At 44.1% G+C, this 24,720-nt stretch overlaps 1 protein-coding gene across 3 annotated transcripts in view; it reads right to left on the bottom strand.

Annotated features, from left to right (window-relative positions):
• Positions 1-24,720, bottom strand: part of TRPC4 (transient receptor potential cation channel subfamily C member 4) — a 267,801-nt gene that overhangs the window by 9,596 nt on the left and 233,485 nt on the right. For all 3 annotated transcript variants that reach the window (XM_060236761.1, XM_060236763.1, XM_060236762.1), the window contains 4 exons: positions 18,055-18,368; positions 11,604-11,799; positions 7,845-8,039; positions 2,138-2,179 (listed from right to left, as the gene is read on the bottom strand). In XM_060236761.1, coding sequence (XP_060092744.1) covers positions 2,138-2,179; positions 7,845-8,039; positions 11,604-11,799; positions 18,055-18,368 — 747 coding nt within the window. The remainder of the gene's footprint in view (positions 1-2,137; positions 2,180-7,844; positions 8,040-11,603; positions 11,800-18,054; positions 18,369-24,720) is intronic.

The following is a 24,720-nucleotide window of genomic DNA, read 5'->3' as shown; positions in this document are numbered from 1 at the left end:
ACAAGACTTGCAAGAAGCAGGGGTACAACATTGGCTTAAAGCTGTAGGATTGTATACTAAAGTTAAAAAGAAAGTGGAGAAAAGTAATATAAATGAAGAGGAACCTATGGAAAAGATTTATAAATTAATGGGTAAAACAAAAAAAGGAATAGTAAGCATTTTATACAGGAGTATGACTTCAGACACCGAAGGAGTAATAGGTCACCTTCAACGGATATGGAGTTCAGAAGGCCAAATAACGAAACGAACAGTAGAAAAGTTAATGGAAGGTTTAAAAAAAGTTAAAATTTACAAAGTTAGGGAAATGGAATTGAAATTCTTTACTAAATGGTATAGAACTCTGGCTTCCTTAGCGAACATGTTTCCAAGGTTGAGCCCTAAATGTTGGCACTGTAAGAAAGAGAAGGGATGGTACACCCACATGTGGTGGGAGTGCCCTGAAGCTAATAGATTATGGGAAATGGTAGTGGGAATGATAAAGAAGTTTTTTCAGGTTGAACCGAGAATAGACTTTGAATTGATGAAGATGAGTATACTAGGGAATGGGATAATAGGGAAGAATAATCAAAACTTATTAAAAGTAATGATATCAGCGGGCAAAGCGGTATTGGCGGTAGGATGGAAGGATAAAAGTAAATGGAAGGAGAGAATCTGGCATGATTATCTTTTTGATTTTGTTGACAGACATAGCCGCCATAATGACTCAGGAAGGGTCATGGGAGGAAAGAAGAACAAGGATTAAGGAAAAGTGGTCGATCTACCTGAAGTGGGCAAAAGAAGAAAAGAAGGCAGACATTCAGTGGAAGCTCCAAGTTCTTTGTCCCTGGCTGGAAGATGATGTATAGACTAAGGGGGGTGGGATGGGGGGAAACATGTTAAACAGAATGAGAGGAAGAGTGTAAGAGAAATGGACAATCAATAACAATAAAAATATACCTTTAAAATTAAAAAAAAGGGAAATGAAGGAGAAACACACGGGTGCCCCTCATGAACTCTGAAACAGTTTTTGAGAGTTTTGTTTTCACAAAGAGGTTCCAGAACTCTGTTCTGCCGCAGCCCCCCAGGAAAAGAGCCCTGGGTAGAAGAGAGGGGTAGATCTGGACCTCCTGGCTAGCCACAAGAGTGAAGGAGTAATATGAGCCTGCTCGAGAAGACACAGGTTCTGGATTCAACAGAACTCAGAGTCAGGGCACAAAGACGGAAAATGCAACGTGGTGATTTAAAGGTTATTTTACCTAATTCCCTACAGTGCAATCCTAAACAGAGCTACTCCAGTCCAAATCCACTGAAACAAATTTGCTTAGACTGGAGTAAGTTTTCTTAGGATCGCACTGTAGAACAGAAAGGGCAGTTTTAGATCTGGGGAGAATATATTTATTGCACATTTTTATTTGTCCTTTGTAAAAATTTCTTGACTTATACACTCTCTTTCTACACACCCCCATACACAAGTGGGGGGGACCCACAAGCGCTTGCAGGGAGCATCTCATTCCCCTCTCCCTCACTATTTCCACCTCCTGTTCCCTTAAAGCCCCTATAGCCCACTTCTAGCATTTAAGGGTTTTTTTAATTCCCCATTTTAAAAAAGATTTCAGATTTTTCTAACCATATTTTTTTAACCATAAAAAAGAGGCCTTGTTTCTACACGGCCACAGGTTTTGGATTTAAGGTGGGGCAGACCTTGCCTGGATTTGATCACTAAAACAGACTGGATTCCTAAGACTTGCCCCTTCGTTCAGGGTACACTGGGGTAAGTTCCCACTGCTTTCCCCCCTTTTTTTTAATCTGTAGAAGAGTTTCTAGGCAGTCAAATACAAATTGTTTCCTTTTGAGAAGTCTAAGCTGGATACCTGCACAAGCTTTTGATGGTAGCAAATGGTGAAGGGCTCTAATTTCCAGTGGGGAGGGTATGGGATCAGGATGGGGAGGGGGGAATGCCTTTTTGAGGATTTGTACCTTGGGACCCAGAGCAGATGGGAAAACTCCCCATTCTCCAAGTCGGACAGAACTGTGAGGTCTATTTAACCAGAACATTTGAATAGGCATTCATATTTTAAAATCCCTGGCAAGAACTTGCACACCTGGCCACTAATAGTTTCCCCTCATGCATGCATACATACATACATGGTGTGCTTACCTGATATTGATGGTGCCTCCTCAAATTATCAGCCGCACGCCTCTTAAAGAAAGAACAAATAATATGAATTAGCTGGAATTTTACTTAGTTTTACTTAAAATTATAGCCGAGCCAGGAAAAAAAATCTAATTTGATGGCTACTATATATAGTATACTATATATAGATCCAAGATCACTGCAGATGGTGACTGTAGCCATGAAATTAAAAGATGTTTGCTCCTTGGGAGGACAGCTATGGTGAACCTGGGCAGTATAATAAAAAGTAGAGACATCACCCTGCTAACAAATAGTCAAAGCGATGGTATTCCCAGTAGTAATGTATGGCTGTGAGAGCTGGACCATAAGGAAGGCTGAGGGCAGAAGAATAGATGCTTCTGAGCTGTGGTGCTGGAAAAGACCCTTGAGAGTCCCTCAGACTGCAAGAAGATCAAATCAGTCAGTCCTAAGGGAAATCAACCCAGTCTGTTCCCTGGAAGGTCAGATGCTGAAGCTGAAGCTCAAATACTTTGGCCACCAAATGAGAAGGGAGCACTCCCTGGAGAAGATCCTGATGCTAGGAAAGACAGAAGGCAAAAGAAGAAGGGGACGGCAAAAGAGGAGATGGCTGGACAGTGTTACTGACGTAACAAACATGAATTTGAGCAGACTTCGGAGGATGGTGGAAGACAGGAGGGCCTGGCGTGACTTTGTCCATGGGGTCGCAAAGAGTCAGACTCGACTGTGCGACTGAACAACAAAAATATATAGATTATTAATTTTTTATAATTATCCTTTATTTTACAAAGCTAGATGGGGAAAAGACCTTTAAATTAACATCACAGATGAAGAATGGTGTTCTGTGCATGAAGAAATTAAGGAATACCCACTGAACCATATATATAAGAGAAAGCCACCCTGAGTCTGCCTCAGCAGGGAGGGCGGGATATAAATCTAATAAATCTAAATTTAAAACACAGTGAAGTACATCTGCTTTCTGTCCTGATGCCCAGGGGATGCTGTTTCTCCAGTGCACCAGGAGAACCTAATCACGCCTGCAGACGTTCTTGTCACAGTGCAAGGAGACTTTGCAGCCCGTTGTTTTGCTGAGTAGTTCCTACATGGTTAAAACAATTTTATTTGGTAACATATGGTAACGAATCATATTTCTTGCATCATTAATAACTTCTTTTATCTATCCCATATATTACTTTCTACTCACCCCTCCCCCTGTTACTTGACCCCCGCCAGTGTTATTTTCTTAAAGTACTAATGTTTAAAGGTACCCTTAACTAATAAAAACAAAAATTAATATTCTTCTTTTTTCTAAGACTTAATCATTCCACTCCATCTTAAAAACTTCTAAATCATAGTCTCTTAAAATTCTTGTTAGTTTGTCCATTTCACTCCATGTCATAACTTTTACAATCCAATCCCATTTCTCTGGTATTTTTTCTTGCTTCCACAACTGTGCATATAATGTCCTAGCAGCTGAAAGCAAGTACCAAATTATAGTTCTATCTTCTTTTGGAATTTTTTTCCATTTTTAATCCCAACAGAAAAGTCTCTGCAGCTTTCTTAAATTCATATCCCAAGAGCCTAGAAATTTCTTGCTGAATCATCTGCCAATACTTTTTTGCTCTTTCACAAGTCCACCCCATATGGTAGAAAGAACCTTCATGTTTTTTACATTTCCAACATCTGTCTGGCATCTTATTATTCATCTTTGCCAATTTCTTAGAAGTCATATACCATCTATACATCATTTTAAAACAGTTCTCTTTAATACTATGACACGTCGAAAGCTTCGTAGAATTTTTCCACAGATATTCCCGTTTCCATCTGTATTTCTTTATTTACATTAATTGCCCACTTAATCATTTGCGATTTCACTACTTCATCTTCCTTAGACCATTTTAAAAGTAATTTATATAATTTTGAAATTAATTTTTTGTTGCCTCCAAGCAGAACTTTTCCCATTTCTGTTTGCTCTTTTCTTATTCCTTCAGTTTTAATGTCATTCTCCACCAAGCTCTTTATTTGTTGCATTTGAAACCAATCATATTTATTATTCAGCTCTTCAGCAGTTTTCAATTCTATTTTGCCACTTTGTATTTTTAATAGTTGATTATATGACAACCACTTTTCTTCACCCGTCTCAGCTGTTATTTTTATCACTTCTGCTGGCACTATCCATAACAGTTTTCTCTCATCATATTTCTTATATTTCATCCATGTATTTAGCAAGCTGTTTCTTATATAATGGTGTGAGAAAAAGCCGTCTATCTTTTTTCCCCCATAATACATATAAGCGTGCCAGCCAAATTTATTTCCGTGACCTTCCAACGCTAAGAGTTTTTTGTTTAACATTATCCATTCTTTTATCCATACTAAGCAAACTGCTTCATGATATAATTTTAAGTCTGGTAACTGAAATCCGCCTCTCTCTTTTGCATCTGTTAAAATTTTCATTTTAATTCTTGGTTTCTTCCCCGCCCACACAAACTCTGAAATTTTTCGTTGCCATCTATTAAATTGTTTACTGTCTTTCACAATCGGAATAGTTTGAAATAAATACATTATTCTTGGTAGAATATTCATTTTAATTGCGACTATTATATCCAACAGTGACAAATTAAGTTTATTCCACTTTAACATATCTTCATCCATTTTACGCCATAGCTTCTCATAATTATTTCTGAACAAATCAACATTCTTCATTGTTATCTCCACACCCAAATATTTACCTTAGAGGTAACTTCACAGCCCATTAGTCTCTGCAATTCTTGTTGCTTATTTATTTGCATGTTTTTACATAGAAGTTTTGATTTCTCTTTATTAATACAAAGTCCCGCCAACTCCCCATATTCTTGTGTTTTGGCTAACAACAAAGGTGTGACTTGTATGGGGTTTTCATTTATAAACATTATATCATCTGCAAATGCTCTGTATTTGTAAGTAAATCCTTTTACTATTAATCCTTCTATTTCTTTATCTTCTTGAATTTGCATCAGTAATATTTCAAGAGTCATTATAAACAACAGTGGGGAAAGTGGACAACCTTGTCTTGTACCTTTACTAATTATCATGTCTTCTGTAAGATCAGCATTTATACATAGCCTTGCACGTTGTTCAGTATATATTGCTTTTATCATTCTTATAAAGCTTTCTCCCAGCTCCATTTTCTCCATTACTGCAAACATAAAATCCCAATTTAAATTGTCAAATGCTTTCTCTGCATCCGCAAAGAATAATGCTACTTCCTTTTCTGGATGTCTTTCATAATATTCTACAATATTTACAACAATTCTGATATTGTCTCTTATTTGCCTTTAGGGAAGAAACCCCGCTTGATCTGCCTTTATTAAATTTATCAAATATTGTTTAAATCATTCTGCCAAGATTCTTGTATATATTTTATAGTCATTTAATAATGAAATTGGTCTATAATTTTTTTACGTTCGTAACATCTCTATCTTCCTTTGGAATCAACGAAATAACAGCTTCCTTCTACGTATTTGGTATTTTCCCTTTTGTTCTTAATCACATTCATCAATTTGTGAAGTTTTGGGATTAACTCTTCTTTGAGGGTTTTAAAAAATTTAGCTGTATATCCATCTGGCCCAGGTGCTATTCCATTTTTCATTGCAATAATTGCTGCTTCAATTTCTATTTTTTCAATTGGATTGTTCAAAACTTTTCGCATATTTTCTGCTAAGGGTGCTATTTTTATCTTTTGTAAGTACTCATCCATCTTTCCTTTCCTTATTTTAACACCTTTAAATAACTTGGCATAATACTTAAAGAATTCTCTTTTTATTCCTTCTTGGTCTACCACCTCTCTTCCATCCACCACAATTTTATTAATAATTTTACTTTCTCTCTTTTTCTTCAGTTGCCAGGCCAAATATTTTCCGGGTTTGTTTGCTCCCTCGAAAGATTTCTGCTGTAATCTTTTCAGATTCCATTCCAGTTCTTTATTTAACAAATGTCTCATTTGCATTTGTAATATTGTAATCTCCCTTATAATTTTCTTTTTCCCTGGCCTTTTTCTCAGTTCCCCTTCTTTTTTCTTTATTTCATTTTGAATGTCCAACATCTGTTTTTCTTTTGCCCTCTTATCTTTGTTATTCAATGTAATCAATATTCCTCTCATTACTGCTTTATAAGCATCCCAGACTGTCTGAAATTCTATATCCTCTTTATAGTTTATTTGGAAGAAAGCTTTAGTTTCATTTTCTAGAGATGTCACTATTTCTTTATTCTGTAGTAAATCTGTAGTATTCTGTAGTCCCTATGTGAGCTGGAATCGGTGGTGGTGGGGGGAGAGCTTCACACTGAATCTGATTTATTGACCACGTTATTCTCTCTAGAATTCAGTCCCATGGGAAGGAAGAACCTCGGACTTCTCTCATAATAACCACTCTTTCCCAGTCCCATATATAGACTCCTGTCTGAAGGATTTACGACAGGCCCATCTCTGTCACAATTCCTCCTCTCCTGCCCGCTCTCTTTTCACCCTGTGATTTCAGTCATAAATGTTTTTGTAAAATTTTCCATTTCGTGTGCATCTGAACATTTCACTGGCAAAAGCTGATGCTGCAATAAACATTGTTACTTCTAAAGATGCCACTCAGGGCTTTTTTGAAGAAAAAGCCCAGCAGAAACTCATTTGCATGTTAGACCACACCCCCTGCTATTACCATTGTTTCACACAGGGTTTTTTGGTAGAAAAAGCCCAACAGGAACTCATTTGCATATTAGGCCACACACCCCGATGCCAAGCCAGTCGGAACTGCGTTCCTCCTCAAAAAAAGCCCTAGTGTCACTCAATGTCTGCATAACTTTGCTACAATAGACTCGCACACGTTCTCTTTTGATAATGCTGTGTGCCTTGACCCATTTTGCCGCGGCACAACTTGCAAAAGCCACTTATTATGAAAATTTTTTTGTAACATCAGAGTGGTGTTGGCGTCCTCATTTGTATTTCTGTGATAAAAAGCCTTCATCTGTAATGTTTTGGGAGGAGAATGATCTGGGAATAGCAGCCTTTACAGGTTGGCAAGACAGAGAACACAAGAACTGCTGCAGGATTTTGAGGTTCCCTCAGGCAAGACTGACCCATAAGCACCTTTTACCAGCAGGGGGGAGGGTTGCCAGGCCCCCGTTGTGGGCAGGGGCTCCCTGCCTCCTCATCACCCATCAGCTGGCCAGTGTGAGGACTTACTGGCAGCAGGGGAACCTAGGCTGACAGCACATTGATGACTGCTGGTGACATGGCAACACAATTCCTCAGTGCACGCTGGAAGTGACATCATCACATCACCAGCAACATAGGATGCTCTGGTATTTGGGCAAAAACTCTAAGGCAAAAATGTCTTCGATCACAGAGATTTGGCCAAATATCAGAGTGTCCCTGCACTGTTGGTGACACAGTGTCATTTCTGTCCCTGCATTGATGGTGATGCAGCTTAGATGCTGTTTTAGGCCTCCCACTGGTTGCCAAAGTGTACCTAGCAACTCTGGAAGAGATTGGGGTGTGTGTGTTCCTGGTCGGTGTTGAGCTCCCAGGAAGGATAAAGCCATATGATTCAGACTAAGGAGGGCGATGCTGTTGGCTTGGGGCATCCGGGCTGGGCCTTTGTCCTATCTGCTGGCTTCTGGATGACACCTGGGGTAATGCTTACACGTAAAAGACAGAGACAAAGGGGAGGAAATGGGTGGTGCTTACCCCAATAGTTCCAAAACTCTCTGGTTTCTTTCGGATTTTTTTCCCACACACTCGTCTCCACAGCCATGTGATCAAGTACCAGATAGATTTTGGACTTGGGATCACGTTGAAGGGAGTAGGAAGAGTCCCTCCTTCTTCAAAGTAACTCATCCACAGCTTTGTCCGAGCAAACTTCCATTCAATGTCTGCGTGATCCTGAACAGAGAAAGTATGAAAACACCTTAGAGGCAGCACGATGTGAGGAAGCTTTTAGCTCTGTCCTGTCAAGCATCGACATTTCGTAATAATCAAGCTTTTGTCTTTTAATCAAAGACTTGCTTTATTGAAACTCGATGACTTGCTCCAAGGACGGATTCCTTGGAAGTAATAATTGACACAGTATTGAATAGTATCTTATAGACTACTTCAAAAGGCAGGGTTACAGATAACTTCAAAAGAATAACATAAAGATGCAAATTGAGTTGAAGGCTCAAAAGCTACTAAGTATCTCTTTGATGACTAAGGAATGTTAACATCTCCATTTCTCACACAGTCTCTGCTAGTTGATAAGACATGGCTATGTGAATCTGGGGGAGAGGCACTTTACACCATTAATACAAGGTTACACTAAACATCCTGGAGTCAGAGGGATCTATTATGCATCCACAGGGGGGAAGGGAGAGAAGGGGGGAAGGAGAAGAAAAGAATGGATAAACCAGCATTTAGAAATAGCATGCTTGACATGTCCATCACTGGAATCCCATATGAGATGAAACACACTGCAAAATCACAATTTTGGCAATAGCTTGACTCATCTTATCCAACGAAGAAGCACTCTGACCCTCTTATCACCATTAAATCTCCCGAAGGCAGGGGAGGGTAATGACAAATGGAGGAAAGGGCGATTTATACCTGTCAAAGGATAACTGCTTATCAAGCCACTGCTTTTAACAACACTTGGCTGCACAGAGCATTGATTTTACTTGGACACATCTCTGGAAGATGAAAGGTTTCAACTAGAGGGCCTGGGCTTTTATTGCCCTTTCCTTTCCCAGTTACTGGAAAAGCAGGAAAAGATGCAGTTGCAGCCACCAGACCGTTGCCACCAAATCAATGTTTGCCTCCACTTGTCTGTCATGGGGTGAAGAGCTGCTGTCCTAGAGCTTTTGCCAGGTCTACCTGCCCAGCAGAAGATCTGCATCACCATGCTGCCTTCTGCTCTGCCAGAAACAGAGCAACCTATGCCTCAAATGGAGCCTGTCTGGATATACCCTTCTGCAGGGTTGGCTGGAAGTACAACAGCAGCTCCTGGAAAGGCTTCTCTAGAGATGACACCATTTCACAAGCGGAGATTGCTTCAACTTGTCTCTGCACTAGAGGATGGGCACAAACCAGTAAATGGAGGTTCGTGAAGATTCAAGGTGTCTCCACAAGCCTTTCTGTTTACTGAACCAGTTTGAGGTTCGTGAGGAGGTAAATCAGTAAATGGAGGTTCGTGAAGATTCAAGGTGTCTCCACAAGCCTTTCTGTTTACTGAACCAGTTTGAGGTTCGTGATGAGGTGTGGCTTGAAAAAGCCATTTAAAGCAGGGGTGTCAAACTCATTTGTTATGAGGGCCAGATCTGACATAAAAGAGACCTTGTCAGGCCAGCTCATGCATGTCATAAAATGTAATGCCAGGTAGTAATGATAAAAAAATTATAAAGGGCACAGACAAACACAATTAAAGATTTTTGAAAAACTTAAAACATGATGGAAAAGATTAGCACTCTTGCAATATTTTTGTTTCGATGTTCGTGGGAGCAGGTTGGCATGAACCGAGGTTGGTGACCCACAGACATTGTGGTTCATGACGAATTTCAGTTTGTAATTGGGTTCATTTCCATTCCTACTCAGCACCCAGAGTAACGGGGGTGGGAGAGTTTTTGGGGCAGATCTGAACAGGAAATATCAGTGGAGACCTCTTGGTAATAGGTCGGCGTTACGTTGTCAGTCTGCTTTTGAAGAACCCTGATAAATTCCGTAGAATGATCCTGGCAACATGGTTGGGGTATTCTGTGAGGCCAAGATTAACGAAGCTGCCTTACACTGAACCAGACCACTGGCCCATCAAAGCCAGTATTGTCTTCTCAGAATGGCAGCAGCTCTTCAGGGCCTTAGGTGGAGAGCTTTCATATCACCTCCTCCCTAATTCTTATAACTGAAGATCTAGATCCCAATATTGCCATGAAACATCCTGGGTGACCTTCATTGCACATTGTGGGGGGAAATGGGGGGGAGGGGGCATATATGGCATCATCCTGACCTGGATGGCCCAGGCTTGCCCAGTCTCAGAAGCTAAGCAAGGTTGCCCTTGGATGGGAGACCACCATTGAAACCCAGGGTTGCAATGCAGAGGCAAGCAATGGCAAATCACCTCTGAACATCTCTTGTCTGAAAAACCCTCTAAGTCAGCTGTGACTTGATGGTACTTTCCACCGACGAGCTCCTTGTTGGAAGGGTGGAATAAAAATACAGTAGACAGAGTTCTAACCGTTACCAAATTTGGCCCTAGAATTTCAATAGAAAGTGAAGTGGAAAAGTCAGGCTGGAGTCTCTCAGATGGCTTATTTCTGTCCCATCTGGGAGGCTAGAACAAATATGAACTCACAGGGCAAAGGGCTTCAGTGGCATTAGTAGGTTGGAACTCTGTCTAAGACTGCACTATTAACCTGGTATGTGTATCAGATTTCTTCTTTTCCGAAAGCTCAGATTCTAGTCATAAGAACATAAGAGAAGCCCTGTTGGATCAGGCCAATGGCCCATCCAGTCCAACACTCTGTGTCACAGAAGAACATAAGAGAAGCCATGTTGGATCAGGCCAGTGGCCCATCCAGTCCAACCCTCTGTGTCACATAAGAACATAAGAGAAGCCCTGTTGGATCAGGCCAAAGGCCAATCCAGTCCAACCCTCTGTGTCACAGAAGAACATAAGAGAAGCCCTGTTGGATCAGGCCAATGGCCCATCCAGTCCAACACTCTGTGTCACAGAAGAACATAAGAGAAGCCATGTTGGATCAGGCCAATGGCCCATCCAGTCCAACATTCTGTGTCACATAAGAACATAAGAGAAGCCCTGTTGGATCAGGCCAAAGGCCAATCCAGTCCAACATTCTGTGTCACATAAGAACATAAGAGAAGCCCTGTTGGATCAGGCCAATGGCCCCTCCAGTCCAACACTCTGTGTCACATAAGAACATAAGAGAAGCCATGTTGGTTCAGGCCAATGGCCCATTCAGTCCAACCCTCTGTGTCACATAAGAACATAAGAGAAGCCATGTTGGATCAGACCAATGGCCCATCCAGTCCAACATTCTGTGTCACACAGTGGCCAAATATATATATATAGCCACTGATGGACCTCTGCTCCATATTTTTATCTAGCCCTCTCTTGAAGCTGTCTATGCTTGTAGCCGCCACCTCCTGTGGCAGTGAATTCCACATGTTAATCACCCTTTGGGTGAAGGACTTCCTTTTATCCGTTTTAACCCGACTGCTCAGCAATTTCATCGAATGCCCATGAGTTCTTGTATTGTGAGAAAGGGAGAAAAGGACTTCTTTCTCTACTTTCTCCATCCTATGCATAATCTTGTAAACCTCTATTATGTCACCCCGCAGTCGACGTTTCTCCAAGCTAAAGAGCCCCAAGCGTTTTAACCTTTCTTCATAGGGAAGGTGGTCCAAGCCTTTAGTCAACTAACACTAACTGTTTCCAAGGAAGAAAAGAAAACAGGAACTGACCGCAATGAGTTGGTAGGAGTTGTTCATCATAGCTATCAGCATGTTGAGGAGGACAACCAGTGAGATGACGTTGTAAGTGCCAAACATGGTGGCCCCGACAAACTCGGTGAACTCGTGCCTGGCTTTCACATTGGTTACGTACAGGTTGATGAGTCCAAAGACAGACCAAAACAGTGACTGGAGAGTTTCAAATAATCTGAGCGTATAAAAAAAGGAAAATGTCAACAGTACAGTGTGAAGACACCTCCCAGTTGCAGTTTTTTAGGATATCCATATAGTCAGGAAAAGATAAAAAATACTTAAAGGGATTCTTTTTTCAAAAAAGTGGTATAACCACACCCAAACTTGGAGGGAAATTATTTAGACCTACCACATAAAACAAAGGATCCAAATGCATCCAACTCGGAGACCTCTCCTATGTCCTTAATCACATAAAAACATAAGAGAAGCCATGTTGAATCAGGCCAAAGGCCCATCCAATCCAACACTCTTTGTCACATAAGAACATAAGAGAAGCCATGTTGGATCAGGCCAAAGGCCCATCCAGTCCAACACTCTGTGTCACATAAGAACATAAGAGAAGCCATGTTGGGTCATGCCAATGGCCCATCCAGTCCAACCCTCTGTGTCACATAAGAACATAAGAGAAGCCATGTTGGGTCATGCCAATGGCCCATCCAGTCCAACATTCTGTGTCACAGAAGAACATAAGAGAAGCCATGTTGGATCAGGCCAAAGGCCCATCCAGTCCAGCACTCTGTGTCACAGAAGAACATAAGAGAAGCCATGTTGGGTCATGCCAATGGCCCATCCAGTCCAACCCTCTGTGTCACATAAGAACATAAGAGAAGCCATGTTGGGTCATGCCAATGGCCCATCCAGTCCAACATTCTGTGTCACAGAAGAACATAAGAGAAGCCATGTTGGATCAGGCCAAAGGCCCATCCAGTCCAACACTCTGAGTCACATAAGAACATAAGAGAAGCCATGTTGGGTCATGCCAATGGTCCATCCAGTCCAACACTCTGTGTCACACAATGGCCAATAGATGTGTGTGTGTATACACACACACACACACATATATATATACTGTGGCTAACAGCCACTGATGGACCTCTGCTCCATATTTTTATCCAATCCCCTCTTGAGGATTGTAGCCGCCATGACCTCTTGTGGCAGTGAATTCCACACGTTAATCACTCTTTGGGTGAAGAACTACTTTCTTTTATCCATTTTAACCTGACTGCTCAGCAATTTTCTTGACTGCCCATGAGTTCTTGTATTGTGAGAAAGGGAGAAAAGGACTTCTTTCTCTGCTTTCTCCATCCCATGTATAATCTTGTAAACCTCTATCATGTCACCCCGCAGTCGACGTTTCTCCAAGCTAAAGAGCCCCAAGCGTTTTAACCTTTCTTCATAGGGAAAGTGTTCCAAGCCTTTAATCATTCTAGTTGCCCTTTTCTGCACTTTTTCCAATGCTATAATATCCTTTTTGAGGTGCGGTGACCAGAATTGTACACCCTAGTCCACCTTCTGGAATCCCAGCACAAGGAAGACTTGCATCTGCTTGTAAAACCACCAGTTGGAAGAATTGACTTTTTGAGGGCAAGGGAGACGTTGCTACTAGAGATGTAAAATTTCCAGTAATTTGAAAGGCATAAAAAAGGGGTGTGTGGGATAGAGCTGCTATATCCTCCCTGGCCACAAATAGGGGATGGGGGGGGGGGGCGGGCAGGGTTGCCGGATCCAGGTTGGGAAACTCCTTGTGATTTGGAGATGGAGCCTGGGGAGGACAGGGACTTTAGTGGGGTACAGTGCCCGAGAGTCCACCCCTCCAAAGCATCCATTTTCTCTAGGGGAGCTGTCAACTCCACCCCTCCCCCATGCTGGCATGAAGTTTTCTAATCTCCTGTTAAAGCAGAATGACACTGAGCCAGTTTGGTGTAGTGGTTAAGTGTGTGGACTCTTATCTGGGAGAACCGGGTTTGATTCCCCACTCCTCCACTTGCATCTCCTGGAATGGCCTTGGGTCAGCCATAGCTCTGGCAGAGGTTGTCCTTGAAAGGGCAGCTGCTGTGAGAGCCCTCTCCAGCCCCACCCACCTCACAGGGTGTCTGTTGTGGGGGTGGAAGGGAAAGGAGATTGTAGGCCGCTCTGAGACTCTGTCCTTGAAAGGGCAGCTGCTGTGAGAGCCCTCTCCAGCCCCACCCACCTCACAGGGTGTCTGTTGTGGGGGTGGAAGGGAAAGGAGATTGTAGGCCGCTCTGAGACTCTGTCCTTGAAAGGGCAGCTGCTGTGAGAGCCCTCTCCAGCCCCACCCACCTCACAGGGTGTCTGTTGTGGGGGTGGAAGGGAAAGGAGATTGTAGGCCGCTCTGAGACTCTGTCCTTGAAAGGGCAGCTGCTGTGAGAGCCCTCTCCAGCCCCACCCACCTCACAGGGTGTCTGTTGTGGGGGAGGAAGGGAAAGGAGATTGTAGGCCACTCTGAGACTCTGTCCTTGAAAGGGCAGCTGCTGTGAGAGCCCTCTCCAGCCCCACCCACCTCACAGGGTGTCTGTTGTGGGGGTGGAAGGGAAAGGAGATTGTAGGCCGCTCTGAGACTCTGTCCTTGAAAGGGCAGCTGCTGTGAGAGCCCTCTCCAGCCCCACCCACCTCACAGGGTGTCTGTTTTGGGGGAGGAAGGGAAAGGAGATTGTAGGCCGCTCTGAGACTCTGTCCTTGAAAGGGCAGCTGCTGTGAGAGCCCTCTCCAGCCCCACCCACCTCACAGGGTGTCTGTTGTGGGGGTAGAAGGGAAAGGAGATTGTAGGCCGCTCTGAGACTCTGTCCTTGAAAGGGCAGCTGCTGTGAGAGCCCTCTCCAGCCCCACCCACCTCACAGGGTGTCTGTTGTGGGGGAGGAAGGGAAAGGAGATTGTAGGCCGCTCTGAGACTCTGTCCTTGAAAGGGCAGCTGCAGTGAGAGCCCTCTCCAGCCCCACCCACCCGACAGGGTGTCTGTTTTGGGGGAGGAAGGGAAAGGAGATTGGGAGCCGCTCTGAGACTCTGTCCTTGAAAGGGCAGCTGCTGTGAGAGCCCTCTCAGCCCCACCCACCTCACAGGGTGTCTGTTGTGGGGGTGGAAGGGAAAGGAGATTGTAGGCCACTCTGAGACTCTGTCCTTGAAAGGGCAGCTGCTGTGGGAGCCCTCTCAGCCCCACCCACCTCACAGGGTATCTGTTGTGGGGGAGGAAGGGAAAGGAGATTGTGAGCCGCTCTGAGACTCTGTCCTTGAAAGGGCAGCTGCTGTGAGAGCCCTTTCCAGCCCCACCCACCTCACAGGGTGTCTGTTGTGGGGGTAGAAGGGAAAGGAGATTGTAGGCCGCTCTGAGACTCTGTCCTTGAAAGGGCAGCTGCTGTGAGAGCCCTCTCCAGCCCCACCCATCTCACACAGTGTCTGTTGTGGGGGAGGAAGGTAAAGGAGATTGTGAGCTGCTCTGAGACTCTTTGGAGTGGAGGGCGGGATAGATATCCAATATCATCTTCTTCTTCTTCAACTCTGAAGATGGTGGAATGGATCACTACAATTGGTGGAAAGTCACATTTGTGACACTACCCCATGCGAATCCCCCCGCAAGTAAAAAGAAGTAGCACATCCAAATGAAAAATTCAGGCCAGGCTCATTGCACATGGTGCTAGTTTTCCACTGTCAGGAAACTATGACCGCTGTGTGAGTCCATAGCGATACCTCCATTCTACCAACTCATTACTGCCATATCTGGCGGCTTGTGGGTCTAAGTTAGTGGTCATCACTACATACTCTGGCGATGAATTCCACAAATCAACTCCTCATTGAATGAAGCAGTACTTTCTTTGGTCTGAATAGTCTTTTCTAAGAACTGAAAGCCCAGTTCCTTGGACTTCTCCAAGAGAAGGTGCTACAACTCTAAGAATTTTGATTGCCTTTTTTTCTGCACCTTTTCCAATATAATGACACCCTTTGGGGGATGCTGATGACTAGAATTGTACATGGTAGTACAACTGCATCCATATCATAGAACTATACAAGAGCAATTGCCTGATTTACTTCCAATCTCTTTTTAACTAAGCCCTGCTTGCAACTGATCTAAGGACAAAGGACTATGACTGCGAGTTAAGCTCAGAACATTTGTCTTTGGCAACAACGAATGAGTTGTATATCTGTTTCTGTTTCTATCTGTTTTGTAACATGGTGTGACTTTTCTGTCTTTTAAAATGGCAATTCGATTTCTGTAGTTTTATTCTTTCTATCTATCTATCTATCTATCTATCTATCTATCTATCTATCTATCTATCTATCTATCTATCTATCTATCTATCCATCCTTCCTTCCTTCCTTCCTTCCTTCCTTCCTTCCTTCTTTCCTTCCTTCCTTCCTTCCTTCCTGTCAGGCTCTGTAACTTTTACCTACTGCACCCAGACAAACCCCGAACGCGAGCTTAGGGGGGCAGTATGTCAGGCTCTGTAACTCTATCATACTGAAATTATCAAATACTAACCAAATGGACTCTCCATTCTAACCCAAAGCCTTTTGTTATATGGTAGATAGCTTGCATATCAGAGAGGAGACCTTTGAAGTGTTAACTTTGTTTAGGTTGTAAAGGGAGCAAAGGAACGTGACCGTTAATAGATACCACCACTGGTCTGCATCTTCCCAGCGGCAAAGAGATAAGCAGAAGCTCTCGTGTGAAAGTTTGCACTTTCACTCCCTTTCATTTTGAGAATAGTGTCTTTGTTTAGATATCGCTTTGATGTAGATTCCGTAAGACTAAGAGACACCCATTCCCAGGTATTAGTCTCAACTTTTGTTTCCAGCTATGAGTTTCCAACAAAGTATACATTGTTTCAATGAATACTGCCTTGAGTCTCCATCGCCTGACACCTCCTTCCTTTATGACTCTCAGGCAGCTGCTTGGCCCTCTGCCTATCCGTCCAGGCTCAAACTGGGCTTGTTGGACTCTTCTTATTGCAACAGCACCTTTGGTGGCCTTTAAGAACCCTCCCTGCTTGTATCTCAGGTGCCACCAAAGTAAAGTAGTGGCAGCTTGTAGCCGCCCCCCCCCCCTCAAGATTTTGTTCTTGGCTGGATCAGCAGAGGCAGTCTGCTTTGGAGAAGCGGGTCTGGGGAAGTGCTCTGTCTGTCCCAGAAGGAAGACCTTCTGCCACGCACTTGCATTTATCTCTATCCTGCTTTTCTCCCCACAGCTGGGTCTCAATGCAGCTTAGAATGTCTTCCCCCTTCCTCCGTTCTTTCACAACAACCCTGTGAGGTAGGCCTGGCAGAGAGTTTGGGAGAGGCCCCAAGTCACCCAACAACCTGCCATGGTAGAAGTGGGGATTCGAACCGGACTCTCCTAGACCCTCATCCAGCACTCTGACCACTACACTGGCTCCACCACTCTCCTTCTTTGCCCTAGAGAAATAGACCCTGAATGATCACACAGAAGTGGGAACTGGAAGTACGGTGCACTTGGTGGTAGAATGGGAACCCTATTCAGAATTCCAACTGTGCCTGCAGGGCTCAAAAAGACTGTGCACTCCTGATACAGAGGGTGACAACCAATTTAATTGTAGCCTCGGATGAAGTTCAGGTCCTATTATTATGCCCAAGGTCAGGTCGGACCTGCCATGTTTCTTTTCTTGCTGACTAAGTTAAGTTTCGTTTTTTCATTGCTGACCTGTGAACTGTGCAATCTAATGACTAAGAGTGTGCAGGAAGTGGGGGTGATGGATGCCTTTTACTTTGTGCCTTTTTTGCAGTTACCATTATATTGCTTATCTTGTTCCCATAGCAACGGGCACGTTCTTGTCTGGGAATGCAGCTATTGGCCTTAAAGGTATGAGGCCCCTCGGATGTAGTGTCTTGTGCCTCTGGGTGCTGAACTCTCTGGGGAAGAACTGACAGAGGAGTGGAGACATAAATTTGCCCATGCTTTTGTTTCCTATAATTGTAACCGCTCATGCTAACTGTGTTATTCCTGGCAATGGCTCTGTGAGCGAAGAGTCACTACTTGTATCTGACTTTCAATAAATTCTAACCACGTTTTCATGAGCACAAGCAGGGCTTTTTTTGAGCAGGAATGCCGTTCCGGCTGGCTTGGCATCAGGAGGTGTGGCCTAATATGCAAATGAGTTCATGCTGGGCTTTTTCTACAAACAAAACCCTGCGCACAAGTTTGTTGAGTCGATAATTGGCAGAGCCTTACAACACTAAAACCTGAGCCCGCTTCGGTGGGGTAGGGCAGGATATAAATCGAAATAAATAAATAAATAAATAAAACAAATAAGTATAATGGGGTAGGGCTGCAACAAGCATATATTCCTTAAAATAAGTTTAGCTCCCTCGCAATCAATTTATGTTCCGGCATGGATGAACAGAATACTACAAAATATAAAGAGAATGCTACGTGATATTAAAAAAGCAGTGGTTAACTTACGTTGAAAAGGCATTGTTTTGCTTTTCGCACCGTATCCCTTTGCAATTATTGGCTTCATTTGTTTCATAGTAGAAATACAGCTGATTCAGCCCATTGGCAAAAGCCAGCAGCACAAGACAATAGATGAACAGAAATTTCAAAATGTCCAGTAACATCCTTCCCAGCGAAATCTGCAGTGGTCCCAGGTGAGAATTTGCCGTGAACAAGGAGATCAGGCGCAGAGAGCTGAAGATGTTGGCAATGGCAAAGAGGGCCTCGGCCACCAGAGTGGGGTGCCACATGTCCCAGCTCTCTCGTGGCAGCAGCCCGCTGTACTGCAAGGAAAAAAGAAAGATCACTCAGACAAAGCACATTCTTCTCCACCGGCACTCTTGTCTCTTGAGGTGGCTTTCAGCCAGACCAGCCTCCTCATAGAGGGTTGCCAGCTCTGGGTTGGGAAATTCCTGGAGATTTCTCCCCCATCCTATAATGAGGCATTGGATTTTTCCCACCTTAATGCAGAACTTTACACTTATCCCTGTTAAAATTCATTGTATTTGTTTTAGTCCAGTTTTCCAGCTTGCCAAGACCATTCTGTATCCTAACTCTGTTTTCTACCATAGTTGCTGCCCCTCTCAATTTAGTATCATCTGCAAATTTAATAAGCAATCCCTCTATTCATTCACCCAAATCATTTATAAAGATATTGAACAAAACAGGTCCCAGGACAGATCCTTGAGGCACTCCACTTGTCACTCCTCTCCAAGAGGATGAGGAACCATTCACCAGCACTCTTTGGGTGTGATCTGTCAACCAGTTACAGGTCTACATAACAGTAATAAGATTTTTTTTTACCACATTTTACCAGTTTTATTTATTTTTTATTTATTTAGACTTTATATCCCGCCCTTCCCACGTGTGGCTCAGGGCGGCTTCCAACAATAGATCCCACATAAAATTAACAATATTTAAACATATAAGGGAATGATGATTTAAAACAGATAAAACCATAAATATTAACAAATATTCAGAATATATAAAAAGAAATCTGGCAAGTTGTGTTAAATTTGTCAAGGATATTATGTGTAACCTTATCAAAAACCTTATTAACAAATGGAGAGCTTGATGGAAAATGATATTAAATCTGTTGGAATTAGACGTGAGCAAATGGAATTGGAGGGAGTTCTGCTTGGTGATAATGAGGAATTAATGTCGAAAGTATATAAATTATTGTTGAAATGGTCTACAGAAGAGGAAGTGGTGGGGTCTCAGGTGATTAGATGGGCAATTGATATAAATGAGGAAATACAAATGGATACATGGGAGTATCTTTGGAAGAAGTCGATGAAAGTATCAACATGTTGGAGTATTAAAGAGAACTGTTTCGGGATGGTGTATGGGTGGTATATGACTCTGAGGGAACTGGCAGAGATGAGTAGGAGGATGTCGGATAGATGTTGGAAATGTGGGAAACATGGGGGTTCTTTTTATCATATGTGGTGGACTTGTGAAGAAGCGGAAAAGTTTTGGCAGATGATACAACAGGAAATGTCTGGAATTTTGGGATGTGACTTTGGGAAAGTTGCGGGGACTTTTCTGTTGGGATTGCAGGTGGAGGGATTTCCAAAAGAGGACAGAACTCTGGTTTGGTGCTTGCTCTCAGCTGCTGGGACGTCGTATGCGGAGTTGTAGAAGCGAGAGGGAATGCCAGAGAAATGGGATTGGATTGTGAAAGTTTTATCGTGGAGTGAGATGGACAAACTAACGAGAACTTTAAGAGACTATGATTTGGAAGTGTTTAAAAGGGAGTGGAAGAAGTTTAGAGGATATATAGAGAAAGAGTGGAATGTAAAAGGACACTGGAGAATTTTTTAATAATGAGTATGAGAAAAGGAAGAAATTCAACTTTGATTGGTTAAGGGTACTTTTATAAGTGAACTCAAGTATATAACTTCGGCGGGAGTCTAGTAACGGAGGGAGGGGGGATCAGAAAATATCATATGGGTTAGGGATAGTAATGATATAAATAGACACTGTTACCGTATGTTATTAATAAAATTGTTTAAACATCAAAAACCTTATTGAAATCAAGATAAACTATATCTACAGAATTCCTCTGATCCAGCAAGGTAGTAACTTTCTCAAAAAGAGAGTCTGACATGACTTGTTCTTGAGAAACCCATGCTAGTCACACAGCAGCCTGTAACAAAGATGGACTTGCAGAGGCTATACAACACTTTAACATGGTGAAAAGCTAGTCTGGTAGCCTTCAGGACTGGATTGCCATGGGAAAAGGTAGTCTGCCAACCTCCAGGACTGGATTGCCAGGGGAAAAGGCATTTGCCAGCATCCACGACTGGATTGCCAGGAGAAAAGCTAGTCTGCCAGCCTCTGGCATTGGACTGCCAGGGGAAAAAGTAGTTTGCCAGACTCCAGGACTGGGTTACCAGGGGGAAAGGTAGTCTGCCCGCCCCTAGGACTGGATTGCCAGGGGGAAAGAAGAAGATGAAGATATTGGATTTATATCCTGCCCTCCACTCCGAAGAGTCTCAGAGCGGCTCACAAACTCCTTTACCTTCCACCCCCACAACAGACACCCTGTGAGGTGGGTGGGGCTGAGAGGGCTCTCACAGCAGCTGCCCTTTCAAGGACAACCTCTGCCAGAGCTATGGCTGACCCAAGGCCATTCCAGCATGTGCAAGTGGAGGAGTGGGGAATCAAACCCGGTTCTCCCAGATAAGAGTCGGCACACTTAACCACTACACCAAACTGGCTCTTGTTTGCCAGGTAGTTTGGAAAGGTAGTTTGCCAGCCTCCAGGCCTGGATTGCCAGGGGAAAAGGTAGTCTGCCAGCCTCTAGGACTGGATTGTCAGGGGGAAAGTTAGTCTGCCAGCCTCCAGGACTGGATTGCCAGGGGGAAAGTTAGTCTGCCAGCCTCCAGGACTGGATTGCCAGGGGGAAAGTTAGTCTGCCAGCCTCCAGGACTGGATTGCCAGGGGAAAAGGTAGTCTGCCAGCCTCCAGGACTGGATTGCCAGGGGAAAAGGTAGTCTGCCAGTTTCTGGGTCTGGATCGCCAGGGGAAAAGCTAGTCTGCCAGTCTCTGGCACTGAACTGGCAGGATTGCCAGGGGAAAAGGTAGTCTGCCAGCCTCTACGACTGGATTGTCAGGGGGAAAGGTCGTCTGCCAGCCTTGAGGACTGGATTGCCAGGGGAAAAGGAAGTCTGCCAGCCTCCAGGACCAGATTGCCAGGGGATAAGCTTGCCTCTCAACCTCCAAGACTGGATTGCCAGGAAAAAAGGTAGTTTGCTAGCCTCCAGGACTGGATTGCCAGGGGAAAAGGTAGTCTTTAGGTGATCAGGTGTAACAAGTGAGCCCCGCAGGATTTCCGTTTTACCCTCCCAGCATTCAGTGGTGCCACACAAAGGCTTTTATGCAGAAGCTGTGGCTCTCCCTGGCATCTCTCCGGTGGCCTCTACCCAGGGACCTCCACCTGTGGGTAGGCGTTGGCATTGGCGACCCCTGGTCTTGGGCAGGGAGAAGAACACAGTGTGCGATTGCAAGACAGTGTGCGATTGCAAAAAAAAAAGGCCAACGCCATGCTGGGAATTATTAGGAAGGGAATTGAAAACAAATCAGCCAGTATCATAATGCCCCTGTATAAATCCATGGTGCGGTCTCATTTGGAGTACTGTGTGCAGTTCTGGTCACCGCACCTCAAAAAGGATATTATAGCACTGGAAAAAGTGCAGAAAAGGGCAACTAGAATGATTAAAGGTTTGGAACATTTTCCCTATGAAGAAAGGTTAAAACGCTTGGGGCTCTTTAGCTTGGAGAAACGTCGACTGCGGGGTGACATGATAGAGGTTTACAAGATTATGCATGGGATGGAGAAAGTAGAGAAAGAAGTCCTTTTCTCCCTTTCTCACAATACAAGAACTCGTGGGCATTCAATGAAATTGCTGAGCAGTCAGGTTAAAACTGATACAAGGAAGTACTTCTTCACCCAAAGGGTGATTAAGATTTGGAATTCACTGCCACAGGAGGTGGCGGCGGCTACAAGCATAGCCAGCTTCAAGAGGGGATTGGATAAAAATATGGAGCAGAGGTCCATCAGTGGCTATTAGCCAGTGTGTGTGTGTGTGTGTGTTTTGGCCACTGTGTGATACATAGTGTTGGACTGGATGGGCCATTGGCCTGATCCAACATGGCTTCTCTTATGTTCTTATGTGATACAGAGTGTTGGACTGGATGGGCCATTGGCCTGATCCAACATGCCTTCTCTTATGTTCTTATGTGATACAGAGTGTTGGACTGGATGGGCCATTGGCCTGATCCAACATGGCTTCTCTTATGTTCTTAACACATGAAACTGGCTTATCCTGGATCAGACCTTTTGGTCCATCTATTCTGATGGGCAGCAGCCCACCAGGCTCTCAGGCTAAGGTCTTCCTGCATCCCCACCGCCTGATCCCATTCACTGGAGATGCTGCCGGGGATAGAACCTGGGGCCTTCTGCATGCCAAGCAGATGCTCTGCCCCTGATTCATGGCTCCTCCTCCTGGCTCTCCAGGGTCTCTCAGGTTGAGGTCTTTCCCATCACCTCCTGCCTGGTCCTGTTAGCAGGCAATTCTGGGGATTGAACCTGAGGCCTTCTGCATGCCAAGCAGATGCTCTGCCACTGAGCCCACAGCCCCTCACTTGCTTTGGCAACAAAAATAAATTAATTAAAAACATTTAATACAAAAGTTTTGAACAACAAAAGCATTCCATAAATGTGCATTTAATTTATTATAACAAAATCTCGGACACCTGTTTGCTTTGCCAATCTAGTTTTTCTAGCCCCGCCCTGTTTCCCTTCTTCGCTCCTCATAACAGAACTCAGAGTGACGTGAAAAGAAGAGCAGCCTGCTCCATACAGACAGCAGCCGGATGGCCAGAGAAGGCTTCCCCGGAGGACATGGAGGCCCAAGCCTCCCCTTGTTGCTGCCCCCAGTCCCAGTGTTCAGGTTGCTGCCTCTGGACATGGAGGCTTTGGTTAGTCACTGAGGCTGGTAGACTATGATGGACCTCTTCTCCCTGGAGAAATTTCTGAGGCTAGCTGAGCTGGTGACCATCACTAAATCCTGTGGCAGTGAATTCCACAAGCTGATGCTGCTCGAAGTTCCTCCTTCTGATTCTACTGTTGAACAACTTCACTGGCTACACCTGAGCGCTATGGGAGAAAAATGTCTTTCTGCTCACATTCTCCACACCACAACATACTTCTAAAAGTTCCATCGTGTCTTTCCTCATCATTTGCTGCTTCGCTGAACGAAGATTTCTTTGTGTTTAATAATGGAAGCTCTAATAGTAATTGCTGCCGATTTACTCAGAAGGCTAAATGGGCTGTAATTTCCTGGGTAACCTCTGGAACCATTTCTAATTGTGATTAAACTTGCTGCCTTCCAATCCCCCCCCCCCCTCTCATAAGATAAGATAAGATAAGATAAATTTATTTTTATATCCCGCCCTCCCCCGCCAATGGCGGGCTCAGGGCCGCTCACAGACACGGAACACCGTGATATAAATAAAATACAATATAAAACAAACAATTTTAAAATACAATTCAGTTACAAATTCAATCACATAGTTAATTAGATGGATAAAACGGTGCTATAAAGTGCAATAGATCGCGATCATATACAGGATGGCGGGATGGCTACAATGTTGAGCCTCTTTGGCCATTGCTTGCCTTCTGTTCCACCTTATACAGGAGTCTAGGGCTGCTAAGCCCCCGGTCCGGGTGGGAGTTCCTCCGCCTGGGAGGTTTCCAACCTGCCAGCCCACATTGCGTCAGCTGGGGAAACCTCCCCTGATGTCGCCGGCGTGATGACGTCACCCAGAAGTGACGTCATCGTGCCGGCGACATCGTGCGGCATCCACTCTAGGTGTTTCTGGGGAAACTCTATGATTTTCCCAGACGCTCTAGCCATTTGGGAGGGGAAACTCTATGGTACGATAGGTACCACAGAGTTTCCCCTCTCCCAAATGGCTAAAGCATCTGGGAAAACCATAGAGTTTCCCCGGAAATGGCTAGAGTGGGCGGCGCGTGACGTCGCCGGCGCGATGACATCACTTCTGGGTGATGTCATCACGCCGCACGCATGTTGCGCACGTGAAGATAGTCCCCCACTGGAGGCACAGAGGTACTTGGCAACCCTATACAGGACCAGGGCTTTTTTTGTAGCAGGAATTCCTTTGCATATTAGGCCACACACCCCTGATATAGCCAATCCTCCTGGAGCTTACAGTAGGCCCCGCAAGAAGAGCTCTCTAAGCTCTTGGAGGATTGGCTACATCAGGGGTGTGTGGCCTAATATGCAAAGGAGCTCCTGCTACAAAAAAAAAAGCCCTGTCTTTGGCATCTGGATCTGGAACTGTAGCAAGTTAACCTTTTTTGAAGTTAATCTGTTTGCAATAAGATAAATGTACCTAAATGAATATGTCATGTTAAGATGTGCTTCTGTTTTTGTGAGTAAGATTCCTTCCTCTTGTTCCTGTGGAGAGCCACGGCTTCTGCATGCTGGTGGGGCAGGGGATGGGAGGCTTTGGTCAGTAATATTTGAACAGTATTTTACTCTTAACTGGGAAATGTGCAGAATCGAGGGTACTGTGCAAAGCTTTTGTGCTTCCAAGGCAAACGAT

This window comes from Heteronotia binoei, chromosome 4 (assembly GCF_032191835.1).
Source record: "Heteronotia binoei isolate CCM8104 ecotype False Entrance Well chromosome 4, APGP_CSIRO_Hbin_v1, whole genome shotgun sequence".
Classification (NCBI taxonomy): domain Eukaryota; kingdom Metazoa; phylum Chordata; class Lepidosauria; order Squamata; family Gekkonidae; genus Heteronotia; species Heteronotia binoei.
This window is presented reverse-complemented; position numbering and strand designations above follow the sequence as displayed.